Consider the following 14,519-nt stretch of genomic DNA (forward strand, 5'->3'; position numbering starts at 1 on the left):
CATGCACCCCCCATCAGGAAATGACAAACCAAATTTCTAAAGTGAGGCCAACAAACTCTGAAGGTTGTGTGTGCCTGGGAAAAGTAGAACTAGCAATGCTGTAAAATGGACGTCCCCTCCCAACTGTTATATTTTTTCTATGGATTTTCTAAAGAAAACATTGTTTATTAGTAACATAATGAGCGGATACAATATCGGTCAAATTGGGCAGGTTCAACATTGCAAGCAGCCTTTTCTCCCAGATAATTGCATACCTAGGAAATACTATATATATAACTAATGCACAACTCTTTGGGCATTAATTCCCCACCTGACAGTAGGTTACCTTGAGGATAAAACTAATATCAATGGTAGAGCACTTCAAAGTGACAAGAGTTCCCAAGTCCCCAAATTAGAGAAAATGTAGAAGGTCTGTTCTACCAACATAATGTAATATGATCTGGAAAATGATTCGGTGTCACCAGAACAGAAGGACAGGACCATACATGATAACTTAACTGATAGCCTCCATTCTATAAAGGCAAATACACACTTCTAATATACCAACATTATTTTTAAAGAAACCGGGTTTTTTTTAAGAATTGCAACTTATTTCAGATTTTAAAAACAAAGCTGTGTTGACAAGCTAGTCAGAAATATGAAGAAAATTCTAAAATCCTATAAATATTAATCAAGTGGGGGGAAATACAAGAATTGGCAAGCAGAAGAACATGGAACAAGAGGAAGGTGGCTGTTAGAAGGAAGGCGATAAAAGGAAAAGACAAGATTCCCCCTTCCTCCACCACCCCAACCCCGCTCTGAGTTAAACACAGAGAAACAGGCACCCATAGATTCAGGGATAGCCAAGAGAAACTAGGGCAAGAGAGGCAGGAGAACCAATCAGGTATATAGAACAGTAGCGTTTGAAACCACCAGCAAACAGATGATTCAGAAAACTAAATGATGAATTATACAAATAACAGGAAGCCTGAAAAGGGTAAAGAGAATATGACCCACCCAGTACTGCTTCCTGATGGCCTAACTGCACAATTTTCAAGATGAAAAGTTGATTGGAGATGGAAAAACTTAAAACAAAGAAGCGGCAGGGGAAAGAAGGGCAACTTGATCCTTTTTATTCACCCAGAATTCCTCCTCCACTCCGGATCATTCTCCTCCATAACAATGTTCCAGAAGTGTTTGGAAACCCCACAGGATGGGCAAGCTACTTAGTAGGACAATTTGGAGGAAGAAATGGTGAGCAATGGAAAGGGTTGAGCAACCACTCAGTGGTGACCCATTCAGACTTTTCATTTTAAAGCACAGTGTTAGGGATTAGTTGCATGTGTTTGGGTACAACATATAGAATAATACATAAAATAATTAATCAGAAAGGGCTGGTGAGAAAGGTATGACTAAAACCAGGAGAAGAGGATGTGAAAGGTTGGGAGGAAACTCCAAACAAGCAGTGCAAAGAAGAAACCATAGACTTTCTTAGGACATCCCTAGAAATCTGAACAGGAGCCTCCTTTTCTTAACACACACATGTATTTTTTTTTAAAAGGTTAAGCATTCTGCACAACTATGACAACTGTGGAGTGGTCCCCCAGAATTTAGTAGATCACATCTTGAGTAAACAGGGTTATGATTTCAGGATTGTTTACAGTGGTCTGTTGTGCAAGGAGTGATTTCATACTGTGGAACTGTTTTCAATGGACTAGACTGCACTATACAGTCATACCTTGGTTTTTGAACAGAATGCGTTTTGGAAGCCCATTCGACTTCTGAAACATTCAGAAACCAAGGCACGGCTTCTGATTGGCTTCAGGATGCTCCTGCAGCCAATCAGAAGCCACAGAAGTCGAACCAGACATTCGGCTTCCAAGGCAAGGTTCGCAAACAGGAACACCTACTTCTGGGTTTGTGACGTTTTACAGTAGTTCCAAGTTATTCGTGAACTAAGCTGTTTAAAAACCAAGGTACGACTGTACTACAATCTTGTAATTGTTTCAGAAGTTATTAAGCTTTACTACTCTCCTAATTTCAGGAGGCATCTGAGAGTACAATTAAGCTACCATGCTCATAAATTAGTGCAAACAGGGAAATAATGCTCCTAAAAGCCTTTATAATTTTCTAAATTTAGCCCATTGGAAACTAATGCATACATGCAATCAAGGAAACTTTGCAAATATAATCCCTGACAGGCACATTATTATTTTTTCTCCATATGATTCACACTTTTAGGCAATGGTTGCAAAGCACTGGGAGTAATGATAGAACCCCCCCCCCAAAAAAAACCCCATTGAATCTCCATGCTAATGTTCTGTATATAATGATCTTTTCATGCTGAAACCCATAAGCCTACTAAAGTATCACCATTAAAATGAGTAAAAACATTATTACATGTTTTAACAATTTTAAATTTAAATGTGCTGCTTGAGTGTGCATAACTAGCCAATAACAAAACCTGGCATGTTTACAGGGGAAACCGACTAATATTCTAATAATACACATTGCAACACACATTACTGTGCAGTTTTTGAAGAATATCACCAAACAAAAACAAAATTGAAAATGAAGGCAAGCGTTATTTTCATGCAATACAAGAAGAGCACACTTACCTTGACACATTTTCTGGAATGTATTCTAGGACTGGATACCCATCATTTCTTCTGGCAGACAATTCTGAATGTGATTTCCATGGCTCCACAAGAGTACTTACTGGAGGAAACGAGGTCATATGCTGAAAAGACTGCTCTCTGCCCACAGGTCGGTGTACAGATATTTTGCCTTGAGCTCCAATCCTATAGTGAAATGACTGTCCACTTGAATTCACACCAACAATGGCAGAGGGTGGCAGAGTGTTCTCTTGATAATAGCTGCTCTCATCAGGCTCCTGTTTAATTCCTACAGATAGGCCTGGATTTAGAAACCCACTACTTTCACATGTGCCATCAAATGAATTAGGTGGTCCTAAAATCCCAGAAAGAGAATAGAAGTCTTTATCATCCATGAATGAAAAATAGGGCCCATCCATAAATGGAAATGGATTTACAGTTTGATTCCCTTTAAAAGAAGCACCAGAGCAAGAATGTTTAGCTGATTCTTGCTTTATTGATACTGAAAATGGAGAATCAGAACTGATTTTGCTATTTTCTCCAAGACATGAGCTACTGAATACCCCTTCGGGTTCAGGTTTTATACGCTGAACAAGAGTCATTTGATTAGCTACTTCACTATTAGGGATGGCATCTTCCATTTCCTCTATTTTAGGAAATATGATTGCTAGAGCACCTTTATTGTCTTTTGTATCTGGACTAGGAACGATGTCCTGGCCTGTGCCAGGTCCAACAGGTGTGCTCGATGCAGGAAAGGCTAGTGAACCATTTACTGGACTACACAAAGAGGATCCCACAGTACTAACAGCTGGACTAGAAAGTGTGGACCTATTATTGGCATTGGAAGGGCTGGCAATAGAGCATCTTGAGTTTATATTTGCAGGACTGGATACTGAGGATCTCATGGTGATATTATTAGGACTTGAAACTGGAGATTTCACACTACAGTGACTAGGAGGGCTTGAAATGGGTGATTTCATGCTACTTATAGGACTAGAAAGAGGAGATCCCACGTTGCTAGCATGTGCAGGACTGTGCAGCATTGAGCCTCGGTTTTCAATGTTGGGTGAACATGACAAAGGAGTTCCTTGGTTGACCGGGCTATTTACTGTGAAATTTTCAAAGTTAGTAGGTGTAGATGACGATACAGAATTAATTCCAGGAGGGCTGCACACTGAAGTCGTCATGTTCTGAGGACTACAGTCAGGAGGACTCTTCTCTCGACATACTCTTGGGCTTTTGACAGTGCCTGGCATGATGCCACCATTCATAGAGCTTGCACGCTCCAATATTAGAGGTCTCAGGGATCTGCTTGGGGTGTTCAAGGGAGACGTGTGGTGACCATTCTCTTTGTATAGCTTGACGAGTTGTTCCACATTCTGATACATCTTTCCAGGATTTATGTTGCCTTGTTGACTCTGCTGGTCGTAGGTAAAATCAGCATCTCTTACAGAATCCATGTACAAACCCATTGATTCAGCTACAGTTGCAGAAAGTTCCTTTGAGTCTGACTCAGTTTTTATGTCAGAGGGTGAAATGCCAGGGTGATTATGGTCTTGCTGAAGGCAAGAAAGTAGTTCAGGTTTTTCTTTGTTGCTTCCTTGAGCACTGCTGTTTGGAAAAGCACCAGAAGCACAGCTCACGTTTACTATCTCCATATAGTTATTACTCTCTTCGGACCGCTCTTCTGCTCCTGCAGAAGTATACTCCATCGACTGGGAGCCTTGACTCCAGCGTCTCTCCATATCTAGGCTTTTTGGATAATTGCGATAGCCTTTGGTCTCCATAACTATAAAAAGAAAATAGCACATTAAAATGTAAGTATGTATGCATATGTAACCACTGTGATATGTCAACAGACTATGGCTGAAATCACACTTACATAAGAATAAGCCTCACTACTTACATATAAACTAATTTTTAAAACTATGATACTGAATGTTATATTTTGTACCTTGCCCACCCTTGGGAAATATTTTTTTTCAACTTTCTAAGCCAAAATAACTAAAACAACTTGGTAAAGTTATTCAACTATCTTTTCTATTGACAGTGGATACAATTACCTCAGAGTACATTTAATATTTCATTTGCATGTTCCATGCATTTTAATTGTTCTTACAATGGTATAGGTAATGAATAAATACATTTTGGAAACTCAAGCAAACTCAGTAGGCAAGAAGTAAGACAGGTTTCTTACCCCTCCCTTTTGACACCAAAACATAACATATTTAACTGCTAAAGATTTTTTTTTCTAGGAACTTTATAAATGGTGGTCCTGTCGTGGGACTAAGAATCTCCAATGAAAATGATGTTCTATAGTTCCCAATGTTTGACCACTTTTTTTGACAGTACAGTCACCCAGAAGGTATTGATCAAAGATAACTGATAAATAAACTGAGCCCATGGTTCTGTTCCTTCATTAAGAATCAGAAAACTGACAGGAAGAGGACATAAATCAAAGAGGAAGCCACAGAAAAGTATTCTGTGCTTGGAAGGAGGCTGATCTCCAAGCGACATTATTCAGTAATATCAATAAGAAATACAATTCATCCCTGATTTGCATTTGGACTTTTAAAAGGGAGGGGGGATACAAAATACAAACCCACATTTTTTAATCAAGGAAAAATCATACTTTTGTATTACAAAATATTAATGCTGTATTAATGTTGGCTATTTTATAAGAACATAAGGATGTCTTTTATTGAGTCACATCAATAGTCCGTGTAGTCCAAAAAAGGTCTACATTACAGGCAGCAACTTTAGACAGAATGTTGACTTGAGATCCCAGGTACTGAAATTGCTACCTTAATGTTGCAATCCTATACCTACCTACCTGGGAATAAGTCCCAATGAACTACATGGGACTTCTGAGATGCAATGTAGATGATTGCACTATAAATATACAAGATACAACATGTTCCCTTTTTGTTTAAATAATTGAATTTAAATGATATGCATATGGACAAGCAGAACCATTTGTATCTGTTTGTTGAGGGGTATTTCCCTCACATCTATACAAATGTAAATCATATGTTTATCATTTATTAATTTGTTCTAAATTTGTACCCTTTAGAAACATGATGTTTACAGTTTCAACTTAACATCATGCACATAATCTAGAATAAAACCCACTGGTCAGGAAACAAACATGCTGAACACAAATAAGGCACATTGAACATGCACAAAATGTTAAGCATACTTAATGTTAACAGGTTAAAAACATTTTATAACGATATGCAAACCATCTGAAGATAATAATTTTATCATCCCAAAAAACACCATGCAACATGTTTTTATTCATTAGAATATCTGCAATCCTTATCGAATAGATTTGTAGCCTCATCCTCCAATTTAAGGCTAGCCAGCATGTCTCCCAGAACACATCAAATAAAATGTAAAATGCTATGGTACCTGAACACGTGTCTAAAAGGTCACTTAATGCCTCTGGAATGCTTTCAGCAGATTGTGTAAACTGAACATTCAAACTAGCATCTAAATAAGAACTGTCAAGCCTAAGAGCTGGGGTGCTTATCAAGCTCTTTGAGGTCCCAAGGATGGCCCATGATGACCAGCCCATTCCATCCACATGATTAAGCCATCCTCATAGATGGAAAGTCAGGAAGGGTCACCAATGGGTCACCAATGGGCATCAGTTTCTTTCCTAGCCATTTCTTTAATTTAGCAGTTGAGAGGTCAAGGAGGGTGGAGAAAAATTTTCAGTGAGTGGTGACACTGGCAAAGGGATTTTAAAAGGTAAGATATGGAAGGCTGGCATACTAGCATTAGATGACAAGGGTCTTTCTGTGGTCCCATCACAGCTCACTCTTACAAAAACTGGTCATCATCTTCTTTTAATATAGCCCATGGATATCTGCTAATATGGAGTTTTACCCTTCAATTCATGAGAGCTTAATGCACAGTGTTCAAAAGGTGAACATAGTTGAAGAGTCTTACACATACCTGATAACGCTCTGATTTCAAAGGGTATCGGGCATACATACATAGCACTCTAAACTGTGTCGATATTATATCAAATGCATGGAGACCAAGGTAGGGCAGATGGACCTGACAGGTCCATATTGTTGTCCCAACACACACTTGATGAGTTATTATGTCACAGTTAGCCATAAATCAGGGCTCACCATGCATAAGCCGACTGCAACCGCTTTGCTCCTCCCTGCTACTGAAGGGAAGAAAGGAACAATGATCCATGATTCACATGCAATGCATAGCCAGGATTAGTGGTTTGTTTCTAAATGGGAAAAGAGCCCAGGTAGGTGTGTTCATGGTGCACCATTAACCATGGTTTTACACGATGCATAAACTGCCACTTTAACCAGTTTGCCAAACATCTGCATAATGAAATCAAAATTAAATCTGGCTTTTGGAGTCTAAGAATTCTAATTCTTAAAACCTCATTCTTATCAGCAGAGTTAAAAAATAATACATTTTCTTTGAGCTGAAAGATTATTCATGATAATTTTATATGGAGCCCAGTTCAAAGCATGCTTATTCAGAATTAAGTCCCAGCATTTAGCAGTGTTTGCTTTCAGGTAAGTGTACATAGGATTGTAGCTTTGCAGCACATTCCTATATACAGTATGTTTAATCTCTAGGAAGTGCATTTATGATTACAGCTTTACTGTTCATAACACAATTTTCCCTCTCACATAACTGAGGAGCCATTTACAAACTGAAACCCCAGTCCGAAATCCACAAGCAAATTACCTTATTTCAGTGGAATTTACTTCTGTATCTAGGATTAAGACCGATTACACCATATTCCAATTGACCAACAATAACCTCTAGAGAAACATATATACAAGGCTATATTCTTGCTGTGCAACTGAACTGTAATCTTTAAAGGGAGAAAGAATTAATTGGTCATCTTTAATAATACTCTAATAAACAAAAAGACCAGATGATTTAAATCTTTAATAATAAAGGCAGCATGTTATTCAAAATACATGCATTGAAAGATGTTCAGGTGATCTGTTTGCAGAATGCATGCCTTATTTCTATTCAATGCACATGCTTGCATTTTTAATTTTGCTAAACATTATGCCTCCTTATTTAAGCGTTACTTTGTCATCTGTTTACTTGCCCTTGTCAAACTGTTGATAATCTACTGTTTCAGTGATTTAGTCCTTAGTCTTCTCCCTTCATATTGCTCTCTGTACTGAAGTAATAGATATACTTTTGTGTAGACTAGCTAGAACTTGAAAAAACCAGGTATGAATAAAGTCATGGTGACTTAAATCTAAGAAGCCTATCATTCTAATTTCTGTAAGTAAATAAGAGATAAAAGGTCATGCTAGCCTAAACACACAGAGACCGGTTTGTAAGGGAGACACACTTGTGAAATCTTACAGAGCAAAGTGACAAATTCATGCATAACGTCATAGCCGTAAAATATTTATAACATTGCTTAACTCACATGAAGCCACGTGTAGCAAATCATGGCATGTATCTATCAAATGTGCATCACTTCATTCAACTTCCCCCTAGAGTTAAATATAAATTGCATATTTTTAAAAAATGAACTAAACTTGACTTAAAACTGTTACTTTGTTTACTATTTTCTTCAACCCACCCCCCAAAAAACCCCCCTGAAAATGAAAATAAAAATAAACTTTTTATAGGGAGTACAAGTAACTTTTAAGTAAGAGAACAAGCAAATATTGGTGAAACCAACACTGGATTTCTATGTCCTACTCCCCAGTGTGGACTTGAAACTGAGAATCTGCTTCTGCTGTTGGTCAGTGAGGTTCACCTGAAGATTGTCTGAGCATTTTTACCCTGCTGATTTCTCTGTGCCCTTTTCACGGTTGACTGTGATAAGATATATGTGTTACTAGATCACACAAGCAAAGACATTAAGCTACTCCTGTATCTTTCTCACACCCTAGGTATTGTGCAAGCTTGATAACTTTGGAGGACAGAGGCTCCTAGTACCTAAAATCTTAGATATCTGGAACAGCCTAAAGATTTTTCAACCCATTCATCTGGTGACCTGGCAACTGTTGTGTATGCATTCATAACCTCAAAGCTGAAAGTCTGTTAGATGATCTATTATGTCCACTTGGAAGCTTCCACTGGTACAGAATTCTGAAGCCCACCGCTTCCAAAGGTGACACTAGCAAACAGCATTTCTCCATGGAGCGTGGGGCATAACATTATTTAACTTTACCTATGAACACATCTAACAAGTGGGCCAAGAATGACTTGTCCATAGGCCACCCAGAGCTTTATTGCTAACCATGATCTTAAGTCAACACTGTTCACGGCACTACAAGGAAATTTGCGCCTACTCCCTGTTGCTTTCTGCAATTCAAGGTTCTTGTGCTATTTTGTCCATCTTGTCTTCTAGATGGGTGGTCTTTGCACATACCATATGTATGTTGGGGCGGCTAAGGCACACACAGAAAGCATTTTATGAAAGCTGGCTTTTGGTGTCCATCATTATGTCAGAACTGAGTTGGAAAATTAGATACACTTCACTTCGAAATATTTTATATGGAGATTATGCTTTTATTTATAAACTGAAGCAGGCTTCCCCCATTTTACAACAACTACGAGCAGTATAAATTGATATAAAATCTCACACTCAATTATTGCTTCTTCTTTCCATCTCCCCCCCCCCCCGGCCCAAAAAAGAAATATATTCTATAACTGTCTAAAGTAATAAGCTACACGTCACAGGGTCTGAAATTGCTGCCTCTTCCATCATGGCTTGCATTTGTAACAGAACTTGCAGTTAACTTTAAATATGATGAAACAGTAACTAATGCATGTCCCCTTTCTAGCATAAGTTTGAAGCTAAAATACGCTTATCAAGCTGTCACATTTGGAACTACAGTACATTGAAGTAAAATCTGTGAGTTCCACAGAAACCAGCAAACCAGAGTAACCCTAAATGCGACTATCAGCTTTGATACAGAAATACACATTTTACTGTAGAAGTAGCAATCCCCGACAATGAAACATTGAAAATTCCACACACTATCCGACTCCTGCAAGGCATGCTATCCTATATTTTGTATCTTAGCTTGGTGGTTGCTTTTCTGGCTCACAGCCCTTTAACTCAGCAGAAAGCCTAGTCTATAGCCTCCAAACACGGTTCTCCTAGCCTCTAAAAACCCAGCATGCAGTTTAACCCAACCTAGTTTCCCATCCAAACAACGCAGACAAACCCAGCCTAAAAACAGCATTTGCCTCCTTCGCTCTGTGGACAAATTACTCCAAACCCCACAAAAAACTTTAGACTCCTTATGTCTTCCCTGACCCAGAAGCGTCCTCTTGAGACAGGATATTTAGGTTCTGCTTTTCCTCCTAAGGATCTCCTCAGGGTTGTATCTGCCAGAAATAATATTTAAAGTTGCACAGAATGGCCGATCATTTGTGGCTCGTCCAGCCCGCGCAGGAAACACCGGAGAGAACACGCAACATTGGAAACTTGCGTCCCCACGTGCGAATATAGCATGATTCTAATGCACGTTTAAAAAGTTACGTTTACCTTCCTAATTAGAAGTCCCTGAACTCTCCCGCTACACAGTATTGCTATAATTTAACGGGTGCAGTCACTCCTCCCTGCTAGTCACGATCTCCCCCCCCCCCCGCGCGCCCCGCCCAGCACACCTATTACACTTTCCCTCCACCTGTAGGCATAATGCGCACGTCCCCTTGCAAGTGTCACCCGCCTAAAGTCAACCTCCACGGTCGGAAATGAAAGTCTGTCTTGGCGCGGAGGACGAAATAACGAGCAGCCAGCTTTATTCTCCGGACAGTTATTCCCAACTCGAGATTTGTTGTGTCGCCCAATGACACTATTCAGGGCCGAGAGAGCGAGCAGAGGAGGGGGCGCGCGTGCGAAGGTGCCAAGTCCTTTTAAAAACATGTCACATGCTCAGATAAAGTTCAGAACCGGGTTCCGCCCCTCCCTCTCTCCCATTGGGCGGCGAGGAGAGCCGAGCCGCGGCACCAGGGTCTACGGCGCTTCCCATTGGGCGGAAGCTTTTGTCAGTCACCTGGCGGGCGACATGACTGATACAAAGTTGCTGCGACACAAGCTAGAAAATGTATCTCTCCTTAAAGCTGCAGAGCCTACCTAGGAGAGGCGCCCCGGCGGGATTTGCGCGGGGGGGGGGCGGGGGGGGGACCTGTAAATTTCCTTCCCCTTCCCCTGACCCTCCCGAGTGCCTTTCGCAGCTGGAGCTGCCGGGAAGAGCGAGACTTAGAAACTAATCGGATAATGTTTAAAGCGCTCCACCAAAACATATGGCCAGCGAAAGGGAAAATAGCTTTTTAGCAAAGCCTTCCCGCAGAAGAAATCCATTCAGGCGAGAGTTGGAGCTGGATCCACACCCCCCCATGCCCTGAAGCTGCGCCTCCTTCCTTCCCCCCTCCCTTTTATTTTTCTTTTTAATGGAGGCGATATCCAGATCGGGGGCTGGCTTCCCAGCCTCCTTTCCCCGCCTCCCGAGGTCTCTCGGAGACATTAACTCCACCTGTACCAAGGTGAGCGCGATGGGGGCCGCTTCCGTTCTGCACCCGAACCGTTGCCTCTCCCTCCTCCCCCCGCCTCCCCCCGCCAGGAGCCGCAAAAGCAACAACGGTCACGTTTTCGTGTCACCCCCCCCCCTTAATAAATTTCTTTTAAGAAACGAACACAAGCGCTGCCGATGCAAGAAACAGCTCTCCTGCCTCTCCACCCCCCTTTGGAAAACGCACACACAGAAACCCACGAAGCGCCTCAAGGACTTGCCCTCTGGTTCGCTCATTGCGTCTGGTATCTTCTTCGCCAAGTCCTGCTCGGGGCATTTTCTTTCTTTTTATTTAGGAAAGTTGCGCGGGCTAATACCCGGGAGCCCTCCAACCGGATCCCCCAAAACAAGAGACCCCCAAGGAGAGCTAAGGAGCATTTCCCCCCGCGCGCTCCATCTTTGAGGGCAGAGTTTCTAAATATATTTTTAGGAAGGCACGGACATTTCTCTCTCTCTCTCTCTCTTCCTCCCCCCCCCTCCCCGCCACTTCTCCGTCTGGAAAGCTGGCTGAAATGACGCACGTTTCCGGGGGGTCAAGGAAGCAAGATCACCTCCGCCCGCCCGTGCCCCCCTCCCCAAATGCTGACCTCCCCCCAAACCCGAAGTCGACAGCAGCGGTATAAGCGATTCCCACCCCCCTTTCCTCCCGACAGCAGACATCGCCTTCCCCCTCCCCTCGGTTTGCGCGCACACACCCTTCTCGATCCCGTTTCTCTCCATTTCATACCCAGACCAAAATAACTCCCCGAGAAATAAAGTTTAATGGAATTCCAGGCACCCTGGGCGAGAGAGACTCGCGGAAAAAGTACCTCTGCCACGAGCGAGAAAACCGCTCCAAAAGGCGACTCGAAAATCAAACGCGCAGGCGGACAGACTGACACACACTACCTCGGCTTCGTGCATATTTAAAACTGCAAAGACTGTTTTCTTCCTAAGAGAGAGGGCACAGCAGACCTCCACAATATCGGCAGACTATTTTAGAAGTCACGTGCCCCCCCCCCGGGTTTCAGCCCTTCTGACAGATATCGATCCCCGTTTCTACGCGCCGAATAACTAGTGCAAGCTCCCGAATTGCTCTCCCAAGGCCGGAGTGCAATGCCCCCCCCCAAACCCCCAACCAAGTTTTTAAATTGGGTATGGCCAGCAGTTAGCAGCGTCCTGCAAGTGCCTTTTCTGCACATCCCCTCCCCAAGAGGAGATCCTGAGTTACTGGTGTTCCCAATTACTTCGCTCTTTTTCAAAAATAAATAAATAAAATCTCACCATCCTGAGAACTAAATACATCTGGACCTCCAGCTCTTCCCCTCCATTAAAAAAAGGAAAGCTCTTTTCTGGGACTCTAAGCAAAGTGGGGCGAGCTGCCCGCCCCCCACCCAACCCCACCCCCGGGTACTCACCTTCATTTTTCCGCCACCCCCCGCGTCGTGCAATGGCCGGAGGAGGCAAGACCCTGCACTTCTGCGAGTCCGATCCAGAAGCGCTGACCGCAGCCAATGGGGAACGAATGGCCACGGAAGAAGGTGGATCCAGAGGAGATTTGGGGTTAAATCCTGGGAGCTGGGAGCGGGGGGGGGGGAGGTTGCGAGAGACTGAGGAGGAGGTTGCAACGCTCTCACACGCAAGACCCGGCAGCGAAGCGGGGGGAGAGCGCCGCCGTACTTCCAGCCTCTTTGGAGGGGGCGCCGGGGCCGCGACAGCGAGAAGTCGTCCGCTCGGCTCAGCCTCCGCGCTGACAGCTCGCTCCGCACGGCAGGGCTGGCGAAAAAGCTTTGCCCCCTGGCTGTCACATCGCCGACCGTTGCTGGAGGGCGTGGGGAGGTAGAAAGGGGAGGGAGCGTCGGATCCGGCAGGTTTTATTCTTTTTGTTTTATTGTTATTATTATTATTTGATGAGAAGACAGACGCCGTGGAGAAGGGTCACCCAAAATAAAATAAAATTGAAACTTCTGTCATTCCAGGTGAAACTCCCATCCGCGCCAGCAGCGCCGCCGAGGGAAGAGGTGGGTGGGAGACCAGCTTCGGAGGGTGTAAACTTTTGGGGGGTTTCCCCCCCCTCTCCCACTGCGCGCCCCCTCCGCTCTTCTCCCTCCCTCCTCCTTTGCGCGCGTGTCCTTTCCTCTTCACCTTCTCCCGCTGCTGCTGCTGCTGCCGCCGCTCCCCCCCCCCCACGCCTCCCTTCCTTCCTCCTTCCTCCTCGCCGCTTTTGCTTCCCGGTGTGTTTTTCCGCCTCGCTCCGTCTCTCGCAGTCACCCAGCGGGCTGCTGCTGCTGCTGTTGGAGCTGGTTCCTGGAGCTGCTGGAGGGAAGGGAAGGCGAGCGAGAGGAGGAGCTTAGCGGTCTCCCTCCCTCCCTCCCTCTCTCGCGCTCTCGCTCTCTTTCCAGGCGCGTCTCGCAGCAGCAGCAGCGGCAGCGGGCTCGGAAGAGCAGCCTCTCCGCCCCTCCCGGCACCAAAGTGCAGGCAACGGCGGGAGCGCTGCAAGGGCCGAGGGCTGGCCGCCCAGCCGCGCTTCCACACCCAGGGAGGGGAGGCGGGTAGAGCAGGCCACGCAAGGCCAGCCCAGCCAGCGAGCGGGCGGGCGGGCAAGGCTGAGCTGCACACGCATCACGCGGAGGGAAACGCTCCCGCTCCGAGCGGGGAGGGCAGTTTCCGCCTTCTGCGTACTGTACCTACAGTAGGCGCGCCTTTCCCGGGCCAGGATTCCCACCCTCTGCCCCACATCCAGCGACGCGCCACAACAGGTTCCTGTTTCTTTTTCTGCCCCCCCCCCCGGCGCGTCCACCCCGCCACAAGGACCGGGCCCTCCTCTCGCGGGGAAGTTTGAGGGCTGCGTGCAGGACAGCGCCAAAGAGTCGAAAGAAGAACGGATTTCATCACTCGGTGGGTTTGGAGAGGGGCGGGTGGGCTCACAGCGCAATCCATGCGCCCTTTGGCGATGTGAAACGGGCTTAGATCAGGCTAAAACTCATCGGGGATCATGATTTATTAACTGGAAGTCTGCCTTCGCCGTATCATGTCTGCCGACTTCAGTGCACAAACCATGAATTATCCAGATTCCAGACGGTGTGGTGCAAAATCACACATTGGAACCCAAAGAGTTGGGAGGTCCTTTAGCCCAGCCTTCCCCATCCTTGGGGCTCTTCTGGACCAGAGCTCCCATCAGCCCCAGGCAGCACAGGGAGTTGTGGTCTAAAATATAGCCAAGGGCCCAGGTTGACAAAGGCCACTCCAAAACAACCCCATGCTCAGTGCATGATCTGTAATGCAGGATGCAACCACAGCATGGCTGAAATGGCCACCCAGCCTTTAGTTTGCTCAGATACATTTGCTCCAGCAAAACAAAGTCTGCCACCACCTGCTCAGGCAGTTTGGTCCACCATGGAGC

The 14,519-nt window shown here is 44.5% G+C and overlaps 1 protein-coding gene across 8 annotated transcripts in view; it reads right to left on the reverse strand.

Moving 5' to 3' along the window:
- The window catches only part of NR3C2 (nuclear receptor subfamily 3 group C member 2), a 135,881-nt gene extending 122,279 nt beyond the window's left edge, over positions 1-13,602 (reverse strand). Inside the window, exons 1-3 of one of the 8 annotated variants that reach the window (XM_081925974.1) lie at positions 12,535-13,602; positions 8,032-8,098; positions 2,598-4,383 (exon numbers count right to left, since the gene is read on the reverse strand). In XM_081925974.1, the coding sequence (XP_081782100.1) occupies positions 2,598-4,381 (1,784 nt within the window). In that variant the 5' untranslated portion in view covers positions 4,382-4,383; positions 8,032-8,098; positions 12,535-13,602. Of the gene's footprint in view, positions 1-2,597; positions 4,384-8,031; positions 8,099-10,271; positions 10,401-11,338; positions 11,570-11,946; positions 12,103-12,534 lie in introns of those variants that run through there. The other 7 variants (XM_081925975.1, XM_081925977.1, XM_081925976.1 and 4 more) reach the window with 7 other exon arrangements.
- Between the last annotated feature and the right edge of the window lie 917 nt (positions 13,603-14,519).

This window comes from Podarcis melisellensis (genome assembly GCF_964234715.1).
Source record: "Podarcis melisellensis genome assembly, chromosome: 9".
NCBI lineage: Eukaryota > Metazoa > Chordata > Lepidosauria > Squamata > Lacertidae > Podarcis > Podarcis melisellensis.